Source organism: Ptiloglossa arizonensis, chromosome 14, assembly GCF_051014685.1.
Source record: "Ptiloglossa arizonensis isolate GNS036 chromosome 14, iyPtiAriz1_principal, whole genome shotgun sequence".
NCBI classification, from domain to species: Eukaryota; Metazoa; Arthropoda; class Insecta; order Hymenoptera; family Colletidae; genus Ptiloglossa; species Ptiloglossa arizonensis.
This window is the reverse complement of record NC_135061.1, coordinates 7,233,194-7,259,166: the sequence shown is the minus strand read 5'-3', so window position 1 is coordinate 7,259,166 and position 25,973 is coordinate 7,233,194. Positions and strand designations below refer to the sequence as shown.

General features: G+C 44.1%; 1 protein-coding gene, 1 long non-coding RNA gene and 3 other non-coding genes across 15 annotated transcripts; 3 read left to right on the top strand and 2 right to left on the bottom strand.

The window, feature by feature from the left end:
* Window positions 1-994: 994 nt before the first annotated feature.
* Window positions 995-25,693, top strand: LOC143154350 (NAD kinase). Of its 11 annotated transcripts, none has more exons than XM_076326417.1 (10): window positions 995-1,926; window positions 2,004-2,261; window positions 3,763-3,816; window positions 17,198-17,281; window positions 19,352-19,481; window positions 21,766-21,891; window positions 21,996-22,167; window positions 23,046-23,398; window positions 23,782-23,864; window positions 24,462-25,693. In XM_076326417.1, exons 2-10 carry the CDS (start codon window positions 2,149-2,151, stop codon window positions 24,652-24,654), a joined length of 1,308 nt encoding a protein of 435 aa, XP_076182532.1. In that variant the 5' UTR covers window positions 995-1,926; window positions 2,004-2,148; the 3' UTR covers window positions 24,655-25,693. The 11 variants fall into 11 exon arrangements, with proteins under 11 accessions (XP_076182532.1, XP_076182531.1, XP_076182535.1 ...); XM_076326416.1 differs by lacking the exon at window positions 23,782-23,864 and adding an exon at window positions 23,925-24,007 and having other exon boundaries at window positions 1,393-1,926; XM_076326420.1 differs by lacking the exons at window positions 3,763-3,816; window positions 23,782-23,864 and adding an exon at window positions 23,925-24,007 and having other exon boundaries at window positions 1,393-1,926.
* On the bottom strand, window positions 6,449-6,519 carry Trnag-ccc (transfer RNA glycine (anticodon CCC)). The gene has a single exon. It is a non-coding gene; the product is annotated as a tRNA-Gly (tRNA).
* On the bottom strand, window positions 7,066-7,137 carry Trnag-ucc (transfer RNA glycine (anticodon UCC)). The gene has a single exon. It is a non-coding gene; the product is annotated as a tRNA-Gly (tRNA).
* On the top strand, window positions 12,306-12,377 carry Trnae-cuc (transfer RNA glutamic acid (anticodon CUC)). Its single transcript has one exon. It is a non-coding gene; the product is annotated as a tRNA-Glu (tRNA).
* LOC143154351 (uncharacterized) lies at window positions 19,488-20,403 on the top strand. Its single transcript, XR_012994047.1, has 2 exons — window positions 19,488-20,008; window positions 20,104-20,403. It is a non-coding gene; the product is annotated as an uncharacterized LOC143154351 (long non-coding RNA).
* Window positions 25,694-25,973: the final 280 nt, after the last annotated feature.

Below are 25,973 nucleotides of genomic sequence, written 5' to 3'. Positions count from 1 at the left end.
AACAACACGAAACTAAAAGTTCTTCGTGGTACTCTTACGGGTGGTTAAAATATTTCAAATCCTATCTACTCTGAGACCCTGTACCGTAATATTTTGTATCATAAGAGAGTCCTCTTGAGACGGTAGCATCCACAAAATAGGTTCGCGGTGAATCTTTCCCTGGAATCTGACAACAGTTCGAACTAGTTACACAATTATTAACTCGCTTATGCGAGATGTGGCGACCGGAATAAGAAACGAGTGAACAAGCAAAAATGAAACTACTTTTTCCGAGATTCGTACCCGGTGACCTTAAATCTGGCTCATTAACCTTTCCGATACGGCGAAGAATTCCGTTTTTCTCTCCTACCGGACGACACGTGTACAATACACGTTTCCGTGTTCTCGATTCGTTTTCCGAATTTGAAAATTCAAATCGTTTCGCGATGATATTTCTGCTCGTTAAAGAAATGGCTATAGAGTGACCGAACGCATGCGTGGACAGTTCGAAAAATTCAACCGTCTCGATGTACAAAAGATTTCATAAGAAAAAGATAAGGTGTTCGTAGGTATCGGCATCCTACCTGATCATTTAAAGATCAAAGATCGCCCGTTAAGTGAATTTTTAGACAAACTACTTTGTTCCAAATTGTCTCGTTTCGTTATCCAATTGAACACCTGATTAGCGAGTTGTAACGATACGCGAAATAACGAGAATACGAATACACAGAGTGACTCTCTCATTGGTAGGCCGAAACACATGGTTGTTGCCTAAACGGCTGAGTAATAATCCTGTGCGTTTCGTTTTTAGTTCGCTGACGCTACAAAACGGCGCTTCGCTGCAGTAGTCGACCAGTTTACGACGCAATAGGGACATCGGCCACTTTATCGGTACGTATGTACAAACACGGAAGCGTTTAGGCGACGACACTGGTGAGAAAATCATCCTGTAATAAATGGTTAAATAGCACGTATCGTTCCGAATCACTTTCTTTCCAGGTATTTATCGATACGTAGCTACAGAATCATAGGAATTCAACGAATAATCGAAAGACGGAGACAGAAGCGATTAAAAGAAATATCTTATTATTTTACCGCAAAATCCGCAAAAACGTAAAAAAAATGAAATTGGGAAACGGTCGAATAATGTCGAAATTAAGAAGGGAAGAACCGGAGATGTTGCTCGACGTTATTCGTTAGTAGCGGTCAGCTAACACGGCCATCGTAAGTACGAAAGAAAATTTGTATCGAAGAATGCGATGGAAGAAATATAAAGGAAAAATAAGAAAATAAATTTTAGAAACGGAACATATTTTCCAAAATTTAGTCTCAATTCCAAACGCAAAGAGCGCTAAAATCGTATTCCAGGCTTCACCGATAACGTTGAAAGTGATACAAAAATGGTAAGAAGACTCGTAAGGTCGCAAGAATTCCATCGAACGTTTAGTCCGTTCCGTACTTTATTCGTGAATTAACTTTTACGATAAAAAGACAAAACGATCTCTGTTCGAGGAAAAATGAACGATCGTCGACACTGATAGAAAATATCTGCAACAATTGTCGCATTACACTTTGATCGAAGTGTCTCGTAAACGATCGAGTCGAATCACAAAATGGCACTTGTCCGATCGAAAGGAAAGGTGTACCGATTCGATGCGCCGTCTCGATGATGAACACAGCGTGAAACTCGAATGGCTCGTAAACGACTGGTTCGCGAGATAGCTGTTGCCGATGAATATCGTTCGCGAGCAATGTAAACAACGATAGGAGCGGGAACGGTAAAGGGCGTTCGAAAGTGGAGTACACACACGGGTCCAATAATATCCCGAAAGAGCAGACCGCCGGGACCCCGGCCGACGATAATAGAACCGTTCTATTCGCACAGCCGGTATTTACACGACAATATTATTCGCGGCGGGAGAGGAGAGAACGAGAAGGAGGGAAAGGGTAAGAGAGTAGGTCCCATTAGAGCAGCGTGGATCCGTAGGCGCGAGACGGTGAGGTTAAGTCGATCGGTGTTTCAGTACGGGACGAGACATCTCTCGGTGCGGTTCTCGCAACTGCTTCCGAGCGGTCCGGTCGTGCATCGTTGTCGCGTTTCCTTCAATTCCGGTACGCACGAGCAGCGAACAGAGAGAAACGGCCAGAAGGAGAGAACCGGTGTCCACGATGAACGAAAAGGATCTTCAATTGGCCAGGGCGATGGTGGACCTCGAATTGGACGAAAACGTGCCGAAAAAAACGGTCATCTCGAAAATGCAGGATAAACAGCAAACGTTCAGGTAAGACGATACACGATACACGATACACGATACACGATGATTTCGTAGAGTGACCTCTGACGCGAGCAATCACGCGCCAATGAAACTGGAATCGGTAATGCGATGTTACATTCGAAAAAACGATCGGTGCGACGCGCATCGATCACCGTGCGCGTTTTCGACGGTCATCGCACGTGAACGTGATCGAGGATCGTTGAATCGATCGATCGCTTCGAAAGTTTTCGAGCCGGAGACCATGCGCGAGTCGACGGAACCTCGACTTTGGACGCCTCTTTTCAAGGTACACGCATCGTTGTTATCGCGCTGCATCGCTGCATCGCTGCCTCGCGGAGACTCGATAAAAACGTTTTACTGAAAATAAATTGGCACGAACACGGCCTCGTTCCTCTCGACGATGTGCGCGCCGATAAGTCCGCGTTAAAAATAAACGAACATTCATCGATCGAGTGCTCGTGGCGCGAGCAGGTGGCTCATGAATATCGAAAAATTTCCTCCGGTGTAAGTCCACGTGAAAAGTTACGGACAGCTTCGAGATACGTTGGAGTACCGATCGTCGTGGATCGGGTCGCGACCCGTTCGGGGTCGTAGCGTCGACTGCCGATGCTGGTGCAACGGTCGGCATCGTTGCTGCCTTCGAAGCAAAATCGATCCGAGTTCGATTCTCGATCGTGTTACGCGATCCAGTTATTTCTTTTTCTTTCGATATTTTTTTCGCGGTATCGATTCGAAAGTCCGACCAACTTTATCCAAGTCTAATTTTTCTCTCGCATCGCGACGTATAACAACGTTCGTGAACGAAACAACGGAGAAACCGAACCGGAGATGGTTCATCGGCTCGTTCCTTTTATCGCGATGCATCCGTTCTTCCACGCACGGTTAGATCGAATCCCTTCACCGAAACGATTTGGGCGATCTAGGCCAAGGCCACGACCGGGACCTTGCCGTTCTTATTCGTAACGATACTCTCCCTTTTCGAATAGTACACGTAGAACGTAGACGCAAGAATACGTTCATCGCGCGTGCGTTGACACGTTTCGATGCAGAAAACGACCTCAACCGTCTCTCGATTATCTTTCGTACTTTCGATAGCCTTTCGCGCGTCGTCGACGGATGTCCACGGGACATCCGATTCTAATCTTCAACGAGAACGGACACGATCGAAGGGCTTCGAACAACGAAGCCAAGGATGTCTTCTTTGGCGTTTGATCTTTCGAGGTTAATATCTTGCATACGTGTGCATCGCGTCGATGCAAAGATCGTCCAACCGTTGACCGCAAAAGGGGCAACTACTTACCGGATATCCGAGGCGTTGCTTTAGTCGAAGCATTACCGAGAATACAGTGCCATTGGGTGCGCGTAAAGAAAAAAAGAAAAAAAGAAAAAAAGAAAAAAAGAAAAAAAGAAAAAAAAAAAGATATTTTTACTCGTTTCCCGCTATATTTGTCCCGTCCGATCGAATCTGTTCCTCGCCGATGTATAATACTGTCTTTTTCTCTTGAAGCAACGTGCGGTTCGAGTTAACGGTCGATTACATCAACACAGTGGAGCCGCGAAGGTAACGCAGTTTTCTACTTTTTAGCCTGTATCCCTGCAGCTGGCGCCATCGGCATGACAAGTGTCCCGTTGTTGTTTTGTCCGCAGCGAGTGTCCCGTGGACAGTCCGAAGTCGAGGTGTGTCGTTCGGTTGTATCGGTAACGGTTGAATTTTTCCTCCGTGACGTTTGCACGAATCGCGTTCTTCCTTTCCTGCCGACTAAGGAAGACTACATTCCGTACGGACACACCTCTTCGAAACGCGTCGCTTATTCGCAAAATGTGTCCACGTCGATTTCCCTACACCATTGTGCATGTACACGTTTCTTTTATTTTGGCGCACCGATCCCAATGCTGCTTCGTTACGTCCTAGATAGTTACAGTAGTCGATGTTGTAGTTCCTTGTCCGTTTAAATGAATGTTCGCGACGCGCGAGCCGTGCTCGTTCGGCTCCCGATCGTCTTTGTTCGTTGAGCATTCCGAGCTGCAACGACGATTTTCATAACCGACGAGCGAGCGATGTATACGTTAAAAAAGAAACTAGCTTTCGATCGGGTATGTTGTAAATTAACCTTGAGCCTTAGAAGGAACTTTCTCGCGCGTCGCGGTGCAATCGAAACTCGAAGAGAACTGGGAGACACGCGTCGAGCGTACAGGTTTCCAGATGCTCGCCAACGGCCGAGGTAGTCGTTTCGGCGCGAATCAGGAAAGTCGATCCTGAGTCACGGTCAGGTTAGTTACTTTCATCCGTGACCAGGGCAGCTCGTCTGAACGCTAGCCACTCGGAATGTATCGCGAACCAGTCCAGTCGGACGCGACTCCCACCTGCGAGCCGATTCGTATTTACACGAATCTTCTTTCACATTTCATCCCGAATCACTGGGATTTCGTGGATCCTTGCGAAATCTGAGTCACGCTTGATTCGTACCTCGAAGATCGATATTCGAACGAAAGTTCTCGGAGACGAAAATATACGAAACTCTGTTGGCACGAAGAGCTGTTCGAAGAAACGGCGATGATTGTCGCGCAACTTTATCCACCGTGTTGACGCAAAAGGCAACGCAACCGGCTCGTTTGTATTTGTAGGTGCGCTCTCGCTTTCAAGATCGTAGTACCGCGCTCGTGGCAAGCAACGGAACCGATATTTTGGTAAAACTGTTTCTTCGTTTGCTAATTGGCCGTTATCGTGGGTTAAGATCGTTTACGAAACCAACGGAGAGGAGTAGAATTGGCCCGATTTGTCACCGATGTACGTAACACTTATCGCGGTGAACGATAACTGGGACGAGAATTTCGTTATCGGTAACTCGCAACGTTTCTCTACGAATACGTTTTATTTTATAATCCAATCTACCATCCGGGGACACGACCTCTCGAAAGTTTTCGATTTTTCAAGTATCTACGACCGTGTGTACACGACACGAGTCTCTTTCTTCGAAGAGACAAACTCACTGCGACGTCGAAATCGTATCGCAAAGTTTGTAGATTTCGCTGAAAGCACGCGCCTACTTTATTTACTTCTTGTACAATCTGTGTACGATAATGCGACGAACGCAATTTGAGACGATTTTTCGCGTATTGCGTTCGAATTCGATTCGATATTATCGACCTTGAACATTTCAAGCCGCGCATCGTTTTAAATCGAATCGTCCGACACGACGCATCTCCTCTCGTATATATCAATTTTAAGTTGGCAATTTTAATTTCATCGGTACTCTCCAGATCGTTATTAGCGCGTGCGCGCCTCGCGGTAAAATTTGGAATTAAACAGACTTGTAAGAATGGTATTGAACGCGCAGCTCGTGAAAGATTAATTCTGAAAATACTCTTACACAGTCAGAGGGGACGTAACGCGATTAATTCCAGACTGTTTTAAAAGCGTATCGTGTGTTTTTTATGCACGGAATTGATAATTGGAGATTACGAAAGGTATCTTTGTAATATTGCAGTTCCGGTAATCTAAAATCGAACGATTGATCAGAAATCGTGATGTAGAGGCAGGTCACGCGAACAATCTTTTCTTGTCGTTAATGCTGGGTTATCGCTAAGGTTCCCGCTTATCATTGGTAATTTTTGTATTCCTTCCTTCCCCGACAATGCACCGTTTGCTGATGGATTGAAATGTTTGTGTTAGGCCGTTTCAGTATAGCGATGCTCCGGTATATAGTGATGCAACGTGGTGGCAGCATTCTCGGTAGGACAGTTTTGCTGAACAGAAATTCGTGTATCGGTAAAATCAACAGGTACGATAAATAATAACGCTGCGCTCGGTATCGGTTTATCAAAAAAGTTGATTACTAAATCACAGAAGTATTCGATAAATATTCAATGCCGAGTCGTTAACGATAACGAAGATCGGAGTCTTCGTACGCTATAAAGAATTAACGAAGTGCGCTCGTTCGATAATATTCTTTTCTTCGTATTATCGATTGTGGTTCTTGTTAGAGATTAACATCGACGAGGATGTAAAAAATGCAGTTAAGGTGAACCTGAACGAAGTAATTGATTCGAGTGAAATGACATTGGAAAAGCTACCGCGCAAAGTGCTCGTCGCGTTTCTATTTTTCTAACCGGTGCGATTTCATTCTTATACAATTTTTCGTAAACGACGATCGATTTGCATTTATATTTATGAAAATAAAAAAAAAAAGGACTGCACTGCCCGGGAATCGAACCCGGGTCGCAAGAATGGGAATCTTGCATGATACCACTACACCAGCAGTGCTTCTTGCACTGAGTACGTTACTTTAGTGGTAATCCGTTTCACGCGGCTCTGAAATATCAATCGTATTTCACAAACGAAATGTTCCAATTACGATATCGTTACGTCTCGTGTTTTATCAGTACTTGTTACTATTTTGCACGCTATAGAATTTTTTCACCGTTTAATAAATAAAAAAAAAAAAAAAATAAATAAATAAATAATTATACCAATCTTCGCGTTAATAATTGAATCGTTTACTTGTTTTTTTTTTTTTTTTAGTTACTAAATATATCAAATTCGAATATATGAACACACTTTGCTGTGTTTTTTAAATTCAAAAATATTGAAAGTTTGAAACGAACAACAAACGATTTAATGAAAATAACTTTTTACTCCGTATATTGCAGCACCGAGTACAATCTTTGCAAGATTCGATTGTACATTTCTCTCTGCGATACGTTCGTAAATTGTGATAAGGTTCAAAAACATTAATAACGATAATGTTTGTATACGTACGAAAATAATTGTCGGTTCAAAATCGATGGAAATCGTAAAAATAAAAAAGTGTGCGATGGCCGGGAATCGAACCCGGATCAACTGCTTGGAAGGCAACTATGCTGACCATTACACCACCATCGCACCTGGTAGTAGTTCTCGTTCCGTACTTTGAGACGGTTTCCTGTGACACACTTTCGAGCAGCTTGAACCAATGTCATTTGTTACAGTTGTATAATTTTCTGCATTCGGATACGTCATTATAATCTAGCGGAGGAAACGCGATACTCGCGAGGTATAAAGATATTTATTGCTAGTCATGAAGGCAGAATGATCATTACCGTTGCATAAATGCACTTCTGGAAGGACACAGCCTCATTGTTGACCACAATATCGTCCTCAAACCACGGGTTTTATATTCTTCTGTGAGACAGTATCTCGTTCCACGGAATGCACAAAAGGCTGTTTGTACGTGGACTTCCTTTCCGTAGAAAGTCCGTTCTTTGAAAGTTTAAATGGAAATTGTTAATCGCACAGATATTGTCGTCTTAGGGCCTCGACGCACGAACGATTCGCGTCTCGGAGATGCAATTCTTCTCAAAGACCTCGAGGGTTTGGAACCGTGACGAACAATATTTTATTCCACAATTGAAATTCTAATTTTTATTCAACAAGTAACGGATAATAGGTAGTTTATCTTTTATTCGTTGTTCGTTTCTGCAAAATGGAACGCGAACAGTTTGTACCCTGAGTTGAACGTATTTTCGTGAACGTTTGAAAGTAATAAAGGCTCGACACGAACCATGTGTCCTGGGAGAGTGTACACCGAACCATGGCGAGTTATTTGGAATTGCGTTTCTACCGGGTGTCGAATGACACTGTCTCGACAAAGTATACAAACGTACGGAAGAATAGCAAACAACGCGATAGAAGAATAGGGACTTTGTACTTAACGAATCTAGCTACGGGGTAGGGAAGATAAAAGTAACTTGTACGGTCTGCGCTAAGTATTTTTGGCTGCTCAAATTCATTGTACGTCTCGTAACGCTGCGATCGTGCAAACGTGACGGTATAAGTCACGACTTTGGTTGTCAGGACGCTGCGCGACAGTGTAACGGTCGATGCTGCGACGAGTCGCGACTGATCTGAAAATGACGATTCGATGTCGAGGAACTTGATCGTTTCAAGAACGATACGAACAGGCGTTGAGATTAATTTATTCGTGACGTCGGGCTAACGAAACGTCTATCGGGAAGAAAGCGGTGAAGCGAATCGAAGAACGGAAGAGAAAGGGGAAATAGACTTTGCGGATAGTTTGAGGAAAAATAACCGTCGCATCGTCGCGAGACTCTTCCAATAATTGCGAAACAATATCGTACGAGAGACAATTTGCAAAATCACTCGCAGAGGACGAAGTGTGCAATCCCTAGCAACCAAAATATTTGTCGCCGACGCGTCGAGAAGACCGTAACGAGCCTTGCGACACTCGTCCTTGGAATAAATATGTATCTCTCTCGTAAAAATGAAGTTTCTAACGGACGTACAATTGAAATTGGGACATCGTCGAGTCGAATTTTCTCCACGACTTTCGTATTCGTCGAGCGAGGGAATTGCCAGGAAGGTGTCTCGTTTCGAAATTATTCTACGCGTATTCGGCATCGTGTGCCTCGGTGTTATCGATAACGCGTGAAAAAACGAAAGGAAAGAAAGAATCGTCTACGCGATCGGTACGGCCCTGGGAAGACGGCTGTTTCTCCGCGGGTATTTCGGTTTGCTTCTCGTCCCATCGGTTTTGCAACACGGTACCGGCGGCCGCAATAAATTTTGATCACTTTCATACCATAATTGCATTACATGCAACTGGTTTACAGTTATGCCTTACGACCTGCTTGTTATATATACTTCTCGCGGTACGTATCACTGTTTATTACGCAATCGAAGAGGCGACGAGCTCGCGTCGGGATTCGCGAGAAAATATTTTCTTTCGATGGGTCGAAGTACAGGGAGTCGATCGAAACCGTTCGACACGGTGTGCAGGGTTCGACAACATTGGGAGACGAAGACGGCGGCCGGAAGTCGGCCACGAGTTCTTATCGAGATGTAACCTTTCCGCCGGTATAATCGGGAAAAAGTCAAGGAGGAAAACCACATGGGAACAACGCGAACCGTAAACTCTCTCTCTACCGTGCGTACGACGGTTCCCCACGGTTTCCCACGGTTCTCGCGCATCGCGATCCTTCGATCCTTTTCTTTGTTTTCGATGGGAAAACGGGAAATGGACAATCGTGATCGGAAAGCGAGAGGAGGGAACACGGTTATCGGCGTCGTCGATGACGCCGAGGCGAGTGAAACGACGAGAAGAATGACCCTTTGTATTCGAAAAAGAACAATGAAAATAGGTCGAGCTTGACACCGTCTAGGCTCGCAAGCGCGACACTGCCGCGCAGCTGCGAGGTTTCCTTGCAAATGAACCAGTTGATCGTTTATTTGCCTTTCGTTCTCGCTTTCACCGATTAGGAGTTTGCTTCGCTCGAGCTGCATACTTGCGACAACCGTGAAAACAACCTTCCCTCTCGAACGACACCCAACGAACAAGAGGACGCCACGAGGAAGGAACGAACTTGCATCGACCTCTTTCTACGTGGAACGACCAACTGGCACGAGTTGCCGTTTAAACGCAACCGGTGCTCGATACGCGATGTAAAAGAAAGCCTTCGCGACTCGAGAGAAAAAGGCAAAAAGAGAAAGAAAAAACAGCTCTCGTTACCCTGGACTTGGACGATAACGCAAAGTGCATTTATCCGTGTAAGGATACCGTGCATTGTACGGTTGCGTAATACAAAAGCAAAAACATCGACGCTAGCAGTCTTTGGTCGGTCACGAGCGATCGTGTATGTACGTTTGAAAATTGTATCGCGCGTTGAATTTTTCAACGCGTACGTACGTTGACGGTTACACTCGAACGCCTTCGCCGTTGCTTCCTCGACACATATTTTTTTTTCCTTCTTTTTTATCACCTATGTACGCGTATTAAGATAGTAGAGGTAGCATGGTGGGGCGAGGCGCGAGTTAGAAAGCCCTAAGTGCCTTTCAGAGACTGCGGCCGGTAAAGTCGTTCCTCAGTGAACTCTGAGCGGTCGTCGATCGCGGTACTCTCGTCACCGTTGTCGTTCGTTCGCTCAGGATTCCGGTTCGGAGACCTCGTTTCTAAACCGTTGTTGCGTTTTCTGCGATCGATTTCTCGCAAAGAGGTCTCCCCCGTGGGAAATCGCGGTACTTTAACGAGCGGTTCCGTAAGTCGTAGGGCCGTCGTATCGACGCGAAGTAACTAGAACGTCTCGAGACGCAATCGCGAACGTTTTACGGTCGCGACGGTATTTTTAACTAGAATTTCGTCCTTGTAAGTATGCTTTCTCTTTTAAAAATAGTTTGACGCAATTTCGCGGTTAAACGTCCCATCGACGAATCATTCGGCGGAGCTGAAACGGCGTTCGTTGAAAATCCAGAAAACCACTTCCCCGTTTACCGTGGAATTAACCGCGTTTTCGTCGCGCGAGACTCTCGCGGATCGCTTCGAGCGACGAGTAATTATCTAACCGCGGTTCGAGGTGACCGTTGATCGTAAATTTCAATTTCGAGTCGAGCCTCGGGGAACGATGACAGGCCACCGTAGCAATTCGAAATTCCGATTCGGTTGTTGCAGCGGATTCTCGCTCGATTTCGCAGCGACAACGGTAACGGCAGTGCAAACGCGTAATCGTTGATTCGCAACCGGGCGATAATTATTTACACCGGTCGCGACGTTCTCGACTCGTTGTCGAACGTAACACCGGAACGATCGGGAACGTGGAAACGAAATCGCACGACTCTGTGTCTATCGTAGATAATTTTGTCGAATATAATTGCCGTCGAACGATAAGATAAAAGAATAAACGAGAAAACGCGTCCGATAACGAACGAATTGCCAAGTTCGTACCGAAGTGAAATTGTCAAAGTCCGCGAGGAAAGTAGGTCGCAAGAACCACCGCGTTAAAATGAAATAGTCGCGTTAACGCGACTCGGCCGTTCTGGGGTAATTTCGTTGGAAAACTCGATCGGTAGCCGTTCGTAACAGGAAGCAACGATCGTGTAAGTATCGCGTTCTTTCATCGACACCGATGTTAAAATCGAGTCGACGTCTCGTACTTGGCAGTTTCCCGTGCACGTGGAACGTTACGTTCGCGCAAATTTATTACCATCGAGCGAGAATTACGCAACGCTTTAACTTTTATTTATGTATAATATATACGCGTGTGTGGCTCACATCGAACGGAGTCGTTTTTCCTTTTTCTACCGGTTACCTCGCGGAATGGGGTCTTCGGCTGCCAGGTCGGTACGAGCTAGACATTAATTATTTCCACTTACGTAAAAGAAAAAAGAAAGCGCGGGCCTCGTAGGGCGTTTGAAAGTACCGCGCGAAAATCGCACGTAAACACGTGATCGGCTCGTCGATACACCGAGGACCGGACGCATCGATCGTTTGCGATCGAAATTCCTCTTTGAAATTGCGTTCACGGGCCAAACGGTGAACCTTCGAGACGAGTGTGATACGATACGTTCGATACACGTTACGAACTTTCAAAGTGTTGAAAATGTGTGCGGCCTTGTCGAAAGTTCGTTGCATCGAGCACGTGTTGCGTCGAAGGATCTTGTAGGCGTAAACCCAGTGAGAACGGAACATCGAAAACGCGCAACACGGTGAACGTGTTCGCGGGACGTTGTTGAAACGATTCGAAATAGGAGATGATTAACGGATAATGGAAATGGTGAGGGAGAAGCCACGACGACGAAGCGTGAGCGAAATGCTCGACTGGAGGTGTATCGCGAGGAACAAGGGGATCATCGGTATCGACGATGTCTACGCGGATATGCCCTTCCTCGAAGATTACGACAAGGACCCGGAAACGCGACGCAGGAAACGTTCCGGCACTTGGCCGTGAGTAACCACTTTTCACCATTTTCGAAAGTGGGAAGAAAACTATCGTACACCAATGCTCCTCGCAATTTTCACTTTCGAAAGAAGGAAAATTATTTCGAAAAATGGTAACTTTGCACGCGATCGAACAATACGGCTATCGATAAAACCGTCTCGACGAAACGTATCCTCTCCGCGTTTAAAGTTTGCCGGTGATGGAAATTTCCATTTCTCGATTATAAAAATAAATAATACCGAGTCTCGGTACAACTGGGCGATCAAAAATAAACACTCGTTGCCAAATTATCGTTAACTCTCACCGAACTGTTTGTAATTTCATATATTCGTAGTCACTAAATCCGGTATGGTCTAGTGGCTAGGATACCTGGCTCTCACCCAGGAGGCTCGGGTTCGATTCCCGGTACCGGAATCATTTTTTTACGGTAATAATCGATGATTTTACGTACCCGGGTAACGGCCGAGTTCGCTCCAATATAGATTCGTGCGAAACGTCTAAAGTGTCGACGAGAAATTTTTGCCCGATTAAATCGCTCGGTTACATTTACCTTCTTTGTCGGGAACACCTGGCTAAGTAATAGCGGGATTCGTTTGCAGCGAAATGAAAAGTAAGTCGCACGAACGAAGCTATAGCGAAACCAGTATACGGTCGTTCAATTTCGTAATTAAACTGGAACCGCGTAATCCGATTCCGATTCGTGCGAAACTTGAACGAAGTCGTTTGCTTGCTCAATATTCCTACTACACGGGGACGCATCGCGCCAATATAAATTGATAAACTGTTGCTCGAACAGGTTAACGATTCGTCAACGTCTGCTGAGCGAGATACGCGATTTTATTATTTATAAAACACGCGTGCAAGAAGGAAGGTGCACGTAAACCAGTTTACAATACCAGAAATCTTACATTCTAACGGCAACAAAAACAACAACAACAACAACAACAATAACGACGACGACGATTACTCCGTATTTTTCATCAGATTTGCATCATTGTCACGTCCAAAAGCAAAGTTGCGTAAAGGAAGTTAAATAAAATCGGTAGAAAATAGACGTTGTCTCACGTGCAACAAAAACGATTGGTCGATTCTGTGCAGAGCATGCGTGCAGTGCACTGGACGTCGCGACGCCAGCGTCGACCCGTCCACGCTATCCACGAGCTTCTTTTGCAATTCCTCAGTTCTGACGCGTGTCTTCCACCCGCTCTATTCGTACATCCGTAGTCTCGTTCGTCGAACACTCTGCTCGTTCTCGATACCCTGATAAATCCTTTTCGACGGTCGGTTCACATGGACGAGGCTGAATTAAGGTAGGGCAGGTGTTGGTTTACGAGTCCCGAATACCTAACCTCAATCTTCGATCGTAACATGTGTTACAATAACGGAGCTACAACGTGTATTTGAACAGTAGTGCACCATTTATGTAACGCGTTCGCGAAGCAGGTAGAAAAGCGTGAAGTGATCTCGTCGTTGAGACTGGACGGTACGATACTCGAAAATCAACGATACGACGGCGCAAATTCTGTCCGTGGTGGACCCTACTCCGTTGTCGAGTATTATTAATTATCGGTCACTGTTGAACATTCCGAACGACTCTCGATGACTACAAGGCCGTCACCAACCGTGTCTGTGACAACTACGCATCGCAAAGAGACACTCGCGATGGAAAATATTCCCGGGAGACGTTCATCGCGCAATAAATCGAGGCTGTGATCTGCACTTGCTCCGAATGGAACGTACGGAACGGTCGAATCTCTCTGGCTGGGTTGTCGCACGTTTCTTACCGTTGAAACCGAAACGATCGTTTCTCCTAATTTTACGTTACGAATGACGTTTAGGCCGACGGTAAACATCACTGTGTACGTGAGTGTTGCACATCGGTGTTCAGTTGCACGTGTGCAAAGAGCCGGTACCTGCTCGAATCGCGAACGCTTCGGTGGGAGAGTTTTTTGTTGCTCCTTTCTTCGAGAGCGAGAACGCGTTCACCTTTCGCTGTACATTCCATTTGACTCGGGTTTTGCTCGGAGCTTCGATGCGCCATGGGCTCCCATAGGCTTCGCAGCCGTTACTACGTGCGCTGGAATTTCAGAAATTTCACGTCGATGTAATCGATTACCGAACCGGACGTACGCACCGATCGTTTTCTCCTTTTCAGATTCGATCGAGAGCCACGACGAGTCGGTGAAGAAAATCGCGTTCGGTTTTGTAAGCTTTCCGCGTACTAGAATCCGGACCACCGATCGAGCGCGCATCACTTTTCACCGACGAGACACCGTCCATCCTCCCTTCGTACCGTTCGTTGTACATCTTCGTAAAATCTCTCCGTCTTTCGCTGCGTTTCCCAATCGATCGGGAGAAAGTCTGTCGGTGGTCGGACCGCGCGAAACCGAAAGAAAAAGTTACCCAATGGATTTGGAAACATTATCAAAGTAGTTTGCGGTGTCTCGTCGGGCTCGTTCGAAAACGTGCAACAATGCTTCCACGTTTGTTTCGTCTCGTACGGTCGGTGCGCGCGGTAGTTTCCAATCGATGAGACGACTCGGCCGCGACATATAGTAGAACCGATCGACTCGACGGGAGATTTATTGCCCGTAAGATACCACACGATCGGATAATATTGTATAAAATTGCGATAGATTTAGCATCGACATGAACCGTAAAGTGTACGGTATACCGACGGTTCCATAGAAAGAATCCCGTAATTGTTGGATACCTTCTGTCCGATCGTCATTCTGCGTGCAGCCACCTCGCGATTCGGTCCTTTCCGGAGTTCACTCCTCTCCTCGCGAAATGTCCGTTATCGGTACACCCCGTATATCGTGACGAACAAAGTATCTTTTCGTCCCGAGTACGTACTGGACGAGAAAGAAGTGAGGTGAAAGTTCGGTGTGTGAAAAAGTGAATTTCTTCGAAAATTTCCGAATGGAGGATCGATCCGGGAGGAGAAAGAAACCTCGTTGTGTACTTGCGTGCGATCATCGTCCGGATCGCACATTGCTTTACAACAAGAGTAACATGAATAATACATAAATGATGTTCGTTGCATCGTGCATTCTTTCATGAGGGATTACCGACGGGGAGTTCAAGGTTGTCGAATCGATGCTTTGAAATTTTTCATCGTCGTTGAACGTGATTCGTTTCTGCGAGACAATTGACCAAGACGTCAAGAATCTTCTACGGGATCGAGAGCTTAGAGATCGTTTCAAAGATACCCTCCTGTCGGTTCGACTGGAATCGTAACGTGTTCGTGCTACGTACGCAAACTTAGCTCCGAATCCGGTATAACGTTTAATGCCTGCACGTTGGAAGATATGCCGAGTAAATTCTAATTCGGTACCGTCGAAAGTGTCGAGGAAAGGATTGCCCGCCCTTGAAACCGAATCTTACCGTTTCTTGGTAGTTGGATCGTTCGAAGGCCGCGCTCTTCGTTTCGCGTAGATCGACCTTCGTATTTTAACGATTAATTCCGTTAAATAGACGCTCGTGCGGTTTACAAGAATCCTGGTATCTCCGTTGAGCGGTACTCGATCGCGCGCGATAGAATTTTTACGTAACGCGAGTTTACCGAGTCAGCGGAAAACATTACGCTCGAGCAGCGTTCTGCGAAAAAAAATTCTACTATCGCGAGATCGTCAACCTCGAGTAATACGGCGATACCGCCAGTACGCTGTTGTTTACAAGGAATTCGATCGGTGGTAAAGTCGACTTACGGGACTCTGTCGGTAATCGATTCGAACGATAGAAATATTGAGACGAATCCTTAATTGGAATCGTTGTACGATTGCGCAACCACGTGCCGAAGTTGGAGGTAATTAACGTAGCTGTACCCCGAACGAGTCGACAGAATCTTGCAAATCGAGTGGCTTTTGCAACGCTCGTCCGAAGTCGATTCTCTTTGTACATGATATACGTATACTATATTTCCCGAGGAGCTCGCGGTTAATCGTTCGCAATTTACCGGGTGAGAAAATGACGAACCAAGTGTCGGCTTTGCTGGAGATTGGTGGAAACGGACGGCCAGATGTTAATCTCGATATCGTTAATCCACTAGGAAAGGGATCGATCAACTCGTCGATGGGCAATGTTCCACGGAAGAGACTGCGCAGGTAGAGATTTTTCAAGCGTCGTAACGAGAATCGATGTTGTACTCCGAACGAACGATAAACGCAGGAGTTGGCAGTCCGGAGTCTGGAGTTGGGAGTAAAAACGTGACCATTGTGCACATTTGAGATAAAAAATAGCGTGTTCGTTTCAAAGTCGCGCGTTATCAGCGTATGATTAAGCCAACGGTTGCAAACGGTTGCGATAATCGTTCGCAAACGGTCTTTAACCCTAAGGAGTGGCGGTTCGAACGATTAGAATTATTAGTTTCGTCGAACCGGTCGTCACTTTGTCTGTTGTTTTGCGCGTCTTATGTCAGAAGAAACGAAAACAGGCTCGCTGTACACGTGCTCTCGTATTCGTGTTCACGGGTGACCCCTCGTGCGTAATGTCGAACGTGTGTAGCGATTCGTACCGATTGCGTTCGAGCGTGGTGAGTAACGTTATAGGTTCGCGCCTATTTTCGACACGTTTCGTAAATAAATTCCATTCAAGACGACTGGTTGATTTATACGTTTACGCGTGAATAGAATATTTCATCGGAGTTGGCGACTCGTAAAGTAATCCGTCGCGTTCACTTTTGTCGTGTATTTCGTTGGCTAATGGCACCTCGTTATTTCCTTGGCGAAATTGCTCCGTTTTATTGATGTTTATTGTCGAATCGCTCGTAAATCATAAGCAGTAATAAATCACAACTGGCTAACACTCGCGTTAAAAAAATAATGACCAATCTGTGACGGTCCGATGTCGTTTCAGCGTGGATCCTTCGGTCACTTTGCGAGATGCCGACGTAATTGCTTGTACAGTGGATTACAAATTGATTCGCATGCGCTCGCTATTATGTCGCTGAGAGTACTCGTATGAATAAGTACCGCGCGAAGTTTGTTTTTTCTTTCCTCGCAGCGCCTGCAATATCGTGAATCTTCCCTCGTACACTTCCGCCTGTCCTGTGCTCGGTGACGAAGGAAGATGCGATAAAAAAGTTCAAGGACAAGAGTATTCCTGTTCTTTTCTTCCGTTGCGTTGCGTTGCGTTGCGTTGCGTTGCGTTGCGTTGCGTTGCGTCGAGCCGCGTTACGTGAAACCTCCGTTAATTCGATGCTTTTATTAATCGTTCTAAATTTTTGTTCCCAGGAGAACGAGAAGTCTAAATGCACCGAGTCCTATTCAACAGTTCGGCCCATGCGGGCGTATTATGAAAAATTCCGCGATGGTCATGTAAGTAGATCTTCATTTTTGCTGTTTCATTGTTGGGGAGACATATTTTGTCGTAGCGGTCGTTCGTTCGTTCGTTCGCTCGCGTTGCATTAACCTTACTAGAAAGTTAAGTCGGTTTTGTTACGGAGACTTAAACTTCTTTTTGTAATTAGACGGTATCGTTTATGGTAGTACGGCGAGGCGAAAGAAAACACGTTGTTTCGCGGGCAAAAGAAAAAACTACGCTACATGCAAGTACCGCGCGTTGACCTAATTATCCGTGACAATGACTTCTTAAGCGAGCGAGCCTAAGCACAACTGTTTCGTTGATGCGGAATAGAAAGCGACCTTATAAATCTTACGACCTTATAATCCTTAAAGGGACACTTGCGTTTCCATAAAATATCTTGCCGATTAATATTAATCGAAACGAAACGCTTTCGTGGAAAGGTAATACCTATTCATGAGAAGGTGTTACGTTTAAAAAAAGAATAGTCAAAATGTATGAGACTCTTTTCTATTGTAATCAGACGCAAGTATGCACCGATTATTAATGCCAAAATTATACACAACATGCATGATTCATTACTTGGTAAGTAGATACGGTTCAAGTCTTTAGGAGTGCTTCGCGCGTATGCAAAAAATAGGTTAATATTGACTTTCGTTGAAAAATATCTACGAATTCATCGATCGAGGAATTCCGTTGTAAAGTGTGAAAATTCTTAACGACGAGGCGAATATTTAGAAAAGAATCGGGTAGCTGGGTTTCCGTGTCTCTCGGAGTAGTTTTTCGAATCTGCTTGGAACTTTGATCGAGTATATTAACACGAGTAGTTGGGTTAACAAGTGTCTATCGGTTGAAACAAATGCACGTGAACCGTGATTATGTGCGTCGTCTCGTCTATTATTCGCATACATAAAAACGAATAGCGTGCGTACGAACGCGCGTGCGCTTGCGCGTCGTCCGATTGTTTACCGTTAAAAAACGTACCGCCGTGTTCGGTCCACGTTCAGTACGAGCGCGACTCTCAATCCGGTACCACGTCATGGTTGGAACTGTCAGGTAGGTTCTTTACGGAGTCGTTAAAAACGACTTAAATTTTCACCTCGAATGGAAATCACATTCGCTAACGTACCCTTCACAATTCCTTCTTAATTATTGCAATTTAAAACGACACAAATTTTCAATCGGTACATTCCCTTCTAACCGTTAAAAAGTGATCTGTCATACTCGATTGAACCTAACCGATCGTACGAAGAGGAAACGGAAGTCGGTACTTCCACTCGAAGCGATGCAATTGTGGTCGTAACCAATAATAATCGACGATCGAGAAAATTTGATAATTTTTTAAACGATAAAAAATCCCCTGCGCCAAGTGACGCTCAAACTTTCTAGAATTATCGAGTTGCATACGAAGCGTGTTTATCGGTGCACGTATGTTAAACGCTTTTTAAAATTCAAACACGTTTCGGTATCGCTTGTACCGGCGATTCCTTCGTTATTGAACACTTGCCCAAGTGAATCGGTACGTTCGGCACGACTTGAAGCAAACGGAAACAATGTGAATACCACTTAAAGATCGCCCTCGTGCCGTGCTGCTTATATTATGCATTGATCTTTCCGCACCTTTGATCTCGTCGACCCTAATTCAATGATAAACTTTTCGATCGACTCCCTCTACGTGAAAGTGGGCGCATAGCATCCACGGAAACCCGCTCGGTACTTTTATCGATATTAAATAGCTCGTGTCGCGATCGTTTCGATTCGATTAATGTGCGTCAAGTACCGAACGTTATTTAAGCGCCGGTATGCTTCGATTCCTCCTTGGACGTTGAAGAATCCTGGCAAGCCGAGCATTATACAGAAAATATTTCGAACCTTGGACAATTTTGTCATTAATGTTAATTATTCAGTGACGCAGGTGCATTTAATAGGCCGCGTTTGACACAAGTTTTCCCACTTTTGACTTCGTCATCGAATCCGATAAAAAAGGAAGATGTATGGGTCTCGATTTGCGTAATCACCAGAAATGTTTACCATAAACTTGAATCCAATGTCACTCGGTGGACTTCATGTTTGTCTAATTGCAGGACCATACAAGACCCAGCCTCTCAGAGGTTGACGTGGTACAAGCCGCCTCTCACTGTTCTGGTCATCAAGAAAGTCCGTGATTCGTCGGTATTGCCACCGTTCGTCCAATTAGTTACCTGGCTAATAGAAGTAAGCATCACTGTCGTTCAATCTTTGTCCCCCGGAACCGGTACCCCTTTTTCTTTCACAAGTTTTTTTCCAGTTCGCGGAAGATATTTTTGTTTTGAAGCAATGTCGCGATATCGATTCACGAACACATTCCGAACCGTTGGACAATGCAATCGGTTGAAATAGCCGATATTACCCGGAATAAAATATTATTTCAACGCAAAAAGTATTGTCGCGCTTCCTGATATACGTTCTTCCTTTTATTCTTCGGAGCACAAATAAACACAAATTTCCAGCAGATCGTCCGTGTAAAGTATCGAAAACAGAAATCGAGATCTCTCGATCACCGTAAATTCTACCAATGATTCGTACGGGACAAAAATATTTTCAAAGTTTTTTCCAATTTTTTGCCACTAATGAAGAAATTTAAGCAATTTTTTACTTATATTGTACGCAAGGACGCGTGTGTGGAAAAATATGGCAAAATAAACTCAACACTGCTCATTTCCATATGTATCTGTTTTAATAATTACCGAACTGGCATTTGCGTGAGTACTCGTTTTATACTGAAAATAATATTTACAATTTACAGCTTATATTGTAAAAAGTTTTTTAAATGTCATCAATGTATTTAATACCGTAGTATCGGATTTTCCAAGTTCGCTTGGGCCTGCTTCGAGCGCGGACAGACATGAGTTAGGCTAAACGCTTGGCGCCGATCTGTTCGCTAGCTTTTCTGGAAGGCACGAGTATCCCTTTACAGGGGGTCTTGCGCGACAACCGAGCGTGAGAATGCATGGGGATGAAAGGGAATAGATGTGGTTGGGAGAAAGTGAAGAGTGTTTGGAAAAGACGAACGATTAGGATGACCGAACGTGACCGAATGTCTCAAGTGAGAGAGACTGAGGATTGGAACGGTCGATCTACCTTAGTGAAAAGCGAAACTAATCACCAACACCACGCCTAATACTATTAATACTGTAATATATAATATTCTTAAATATAAATATATATATATATATATATATATATATCCATACACCACGTACGAGTACAACAGTTATTTGGGGGCTCGTACGGGGATCAATAACTCGAACCACTTCTCCAGTGATCCCAGGAGAAGAGAAAAACAACAATACTTGGTGGCCGCGTCTATTTCTACAATAACAGAGGCGCAACATCGACGCACCAAATTCGATCGATTACGATACCGTCTCGTTTAAAATTCTTTCCAACTCGACGCAAACCGATCGAAAACTTTTACTTTATTCGACGATAACCATCCTTTCCCCAATTTGGATGCATATTTGGGATCGTTGTCGTCTCGAAGTATCCAATTTTATCCAATATCGCTCTTTGTGTGTACGGTAGCAAGTGAGTTTCTAGGATGTCCCTGTACGTAACACTGTTCCCCTCGATTTCTGCAAGTGGACCAACTCCTTTAGCGGAGAAAGCTCCTCGCACCGTAATGCTGCCACTGCTGTGCTTTATTGTCGATGTTTGGTACCTGAAATTATTTCTAGTACCAACCGAACGTCAAACATCTTCCATCGCCAGCGAATAAATTAACTTTAGATTCGTTGGAAAAAAAATTGTATCTTTCCAATTGTCGATAGTCCAGCGTTGGTATTTTTCAAATGGATATTTTTTACAAATGGAAAATTCTTATCTACTCTCTCGGGCAAACAGCTCGGCGTAGTATAATTTTCTTGTCACTGTAAAGAGATTAATATCGGCAATATTCCCTAGTCGCGATTCATTGACAATATCCGCAGCGGTCTTCTTTGGATTTTTGTACACAATGTGTCCTTGTATACGATACATAGAAAAATTGCTCAAGCTTCGTCATTGAAAAATAAAATTGAAAGAATTATCGTACAATGTCATTGTATCCGTCAGTTTTTACGTTTCAAGTTTCATCAAATGTTCCGGCAAGAATCAACTGCATTTTATTTATTTAGATTATGTATAAATCGTGGCTGTCGGAAAGAGACAAATATGGAAACTTCTTGAAAGAAATCACCTTGCATCTTTTAAGTGTTATAATGTGTTTACTCTTATAATCTACTCGGTCTCCTTGAAACTTACAAATATAACTATTCTTCGGTTTATCGATTCAGTATGACTGTACGGTTTTTATAAATTACGATAGCGATAATTTCGCATCGTATCCTTTTACGGCTATTAGAAAATAATCTTGCACGCGTTTACCGCGCGAACGAAAAGTAATTACTTTGCGTGGCTCAGTTTTTGTGCAGCAATAATTATAGTACAAGTTGACATTCGAGATTTTACTCGTTTTCAGGAGAAACGGATGGTAGTTTTCGTCGAAGCATCCGTCTTGGAGGATTCAGCCTTGGCTAGGAACCCCCGATTCGAGGGGGTTCGAGACAGGCTGCAAACCTTCAGGGACGGTACGGATGATTTGCAGGTAAGCGTTCCTTCTTTTTCTTTTTACTTACGATAAGAAAATTCTTTTCATATTTACCTAATTGTCGTTCCACGTTCGAAAGTTGACGTATATTTTTATTCAAGGATCGTATCGATTTTATCGTTTGTTTGGGGGGCGATGGAACCCTTCTTTATGCAAGTTTGTTGTTTCAACAATCGGTACCACCTGTGATGGCGTTTCACCTTGGTTCGTTAGGGTTCTTGACGCCCTTCGAATTCGATAATTTCCAGGAACAAGTAACAAACGTATTGGAAGGTAACTACACTTTTAGTTCGATTTGCTTTTTGACAGGAATGAATTCGCTGTGTGAATATCAAAGTCCTTCGAATACATTACTTCCCTCCCTCGTCGTAAATACTGCGGAATGTAGTGATTCTACATGCCGATCGAATTGCGTTACATATTACACGATAACGCGCATTGCTAATAGTAAGGAAAAAAATTCCACGCAACGTAAACAATCGACGATTTGGGTATCGGGAACGCGAGGACTGAAGTAAATAGGCGCGAACCTTGTTTCTACACGAACAACGATTTATTATGCGTCGATGCGTAATTATTGTTACGACTATCGTCCTAGTAACGATACAATTGACATCATCGGTCGATTTCTGCTTTTTCTCTTGAACGTTTCTCCCGTAGGCGTATCGAAACTTTTGTGCTAGACGTTCGTGTGCTTGAAAGTATAAGTGGTTCTCGATACGTTCGAAGCTAATCCGAAAATTTCCGGACTTTGATTTTCAATCGAGTTATTTATCAGAGATGTTATCTCTGTCGATCATTTTTCATAACCGATCGCCACTTTATTCGATTCAATCTTGAGCGAGTAAATGGATAAGGTATTGTTTTTAAGTTTTTACGATAAAGAATTACCAAGTCACCGCAGAATGGAACGTACGCGAAGAAAAACCTCAGTTAGCTTTGCTTTTGCGCTGATTGCTCGTCGAGTGTCGAGGAAAATGCAAAATCATCGAACCGAGTAGAAAAATGTAAACACGTGAAAACGAACAGCCACTTATGCTCGACGCACACGCACCCACGCACACGCACACGCACACGCACACTGTATCTCGTAATGACATTTCGTTAAAAACGAAGTTGTAAGAGTTGACGCGCATTGGCCTTCTGTTTAGGTCACGCGGCCTTGACCCTGAGGAGTCGGCTGAGATGTATCATCATGCGGAAAGGAGAGGAGGGTAAACCGGCCAAACAGCCGACAAATCTTCTGGTACTGAACGAGGTCGTTGTTGATCGTGGCCCGTCTCCGTACCTCTCGAATATCGACCTCTTCATCGACGGCAAACACGTGACCAGCGTGCAGGGTGATGGCCTGATCGTGAGCACACCGACCGGGTCGACCGCGTACGCCGTCGCGGCTGGAGCCAGCATGATTCATCCTTCGGTACCTGCCATCATGATCACACCGATCTGCCCTCACTCCTTGTCCTTCAGGCCGATCGTCGTCCCGGCTGGTGTCGAACTGAAGGTATATCAAACATTTTTTCAACGCGCCGTCTTCGCCGCCTTCGCCGCCTTCGCCGCCTTCGCCGCCTTTTATAGCTGTAGCCAGACTCAGCCTCGAGTCGACAGGAAAAACCTCTTCCTGTAACTAGAACATCCTTTAGCTCGAACTTGCTCGTAACGTTGTAGAAAACTAGCGTTATAAAAACTATTGGACAGAGTAATGGAACTAATGGAATTAGCTGATCGCTAATTGCCAGAGTTTCCGTCGAATGGCAGGAAACGTTGCATAAAGTTACGCACGATAGAGAACACTGTAGATTGAGCCTCTTCGAGCGATTCGCAACGACCCCGCAAATGCCCTTTACCGCTGACGATTTAACTCCAACGTCTTACTTTCTACCACAGATTTCTGTTTCACCCGACAGCAGGAACACCTCGTGGGTGTCCTTCGACGGTAGAAATAGACAGGAGCTCTTCCACGGCGACAGGTAAAAGTTAACCGCTTGTCAGATCTGTCTAATCGTTTGCGTTTCTCGCAATTATTCCAGATAATGGCAAACAACGAGGCCCGCAGCACAGCTTACGTCTCCTTCGACGGTCGCAATCAACAAGAACTACGCGTCGGGGACAGGTCTGTCCTGTTATTTCGTAAAAGACTTTCGTTACCTCTTTCTATTTTCATCGCAGCTGCACAGATCGCAGCTACTTGCATGGTGGAATGTTACTACGTGTTCATTTATTTAAATTCCGTTTCTTTTCTTTTTTTTTTCCAAATTCATTTCATTTCTCTTTCCTTGGTTCGGGTTGTTGGTAAACATCTATACATTTATCAAGACCACGTTTGGTACTTCTTTATCGGTCCAATTGATCGTTCACGAAATGTCTGGCTTTCTTATGGTGATTTACGTCAACGAAATCTTATTTTACGATATATTTTCTTAGAAACGAGACGTTGGCTGTACTGCTAGGTGATTCATGGGTGGTGCTTTACGTGTTTTCACCTATTTGTCGCTAAAGTTGCCACGTGCAAGTTACACGTTCAGATTCGTTGAATCATTCAAGTGAGATTTTTCTACTGTTTGCAGCTTGAGGGTGACTACGTCCATATACCCCGTGCCTAGCATTTGCGCCGCCGACCAAATTACCGATTGGTTCGACTCTCTAGCCGAGTGTCTACACTGGAATGTCCGCAAAAAGCAGAAACATTTGGACGAGCTGAGCGATCTGACCCACTCGTCCAGCAACGATACGCTGGATTCTCTCGATCGCGATAGCTAGGCCAGGCAGACGAGTCACGGCAGATAGTGGCGTAATCAACGATGTCAGACGAAATAAAATTCTGCAAACGGCCAATAATACGTTAAGACGATTGCACGAAGGATTCAAGAGCCAGGCAAGAAGGTCTTTGTCGATAGATGAACTACGTTGTAAGAATTCTTGCTTCTTCACGGTGAATCTGTGGATACACGGTCCTGCTCGTGATGTTAAAATTTGTAGGGACACCTCCTAACGGTATCAATTCAGTGCATCGAAAAACAATAGAACGATCGAACGAAATCCAAATGTCGCACGTCGAACGCATAGTTGTGCAGTTGTACGTTTCCCTACCGATGCTCCGTTTTGATTCCGCAAACTCATTTTGAACGGGTCTTCAATTCTTTGGTCGGACTCTTATCGACATTAGGTGTAATCTTTGTTTCTCACTTCGAGGAAAGGTATAATATTTTAATTAAAATTAACGCGTCATGTATTTGAATGGTTGCAGCGCTCAAAAATTGGGTACAAATATAACAAAGGGATACTAATAATTCAAATACTAAAAAATTCTACAATGAAATTCCTGTCGTAAGATGACAGAATCTTCTTGATTATAATTACAAAATATGACAGTGAATCGATTTATGTAACGAAAAAGAAAAAGTAGCAAGCATCGCCCTTAATATTGTATATTGACGGGCGATCGTAATAAAAAATTGCTTTAAGAAAAAAAATTTGAAAAAAGAAAACGTTCCACATTGAGCATACTTCATATTTATTTACACGTATGTGTTTCTTGATGCATTTTGAACCACCAATTTAAATGAATTTGTACTTTTTACACGAGTACAAATTCCGTTCAGTTTCTCGGAGCGATTTATTCATTGCAATAAGCAAAGCACACAGGCTCGGACCAACTATTAAAAAGAAATACCAATTGTTGTCTGTCAGTTTCATGTTTTGACAATGAAAATGGTCTAACCGTGGATCATTCTGTTGTAAATGTTGATTGTATTTTCCTATAAATGAGAATTTTTAATAAAATCATTTTTGTACAGAATTTCATTATCCACATAATTGCATTAACGATGATTAACAGTGAGAAGAGATGGTAACTTGTACGTCGTGAAACATTCCAGCATACAGCACTATACGATATATAGTAAAAGAGACAGTGAATCGAACAATGAAGGAAAAACTTTCATGGAAATAAATTATACAATGACATATATATGTATATACGTGTGTGTGTAGAAAAAAGAAATCGGAAAGATGTTGAAACAACGAACAAATCGTACCGAACGATAAACGGAAATAATAAAAAGGATATAAATATCGCG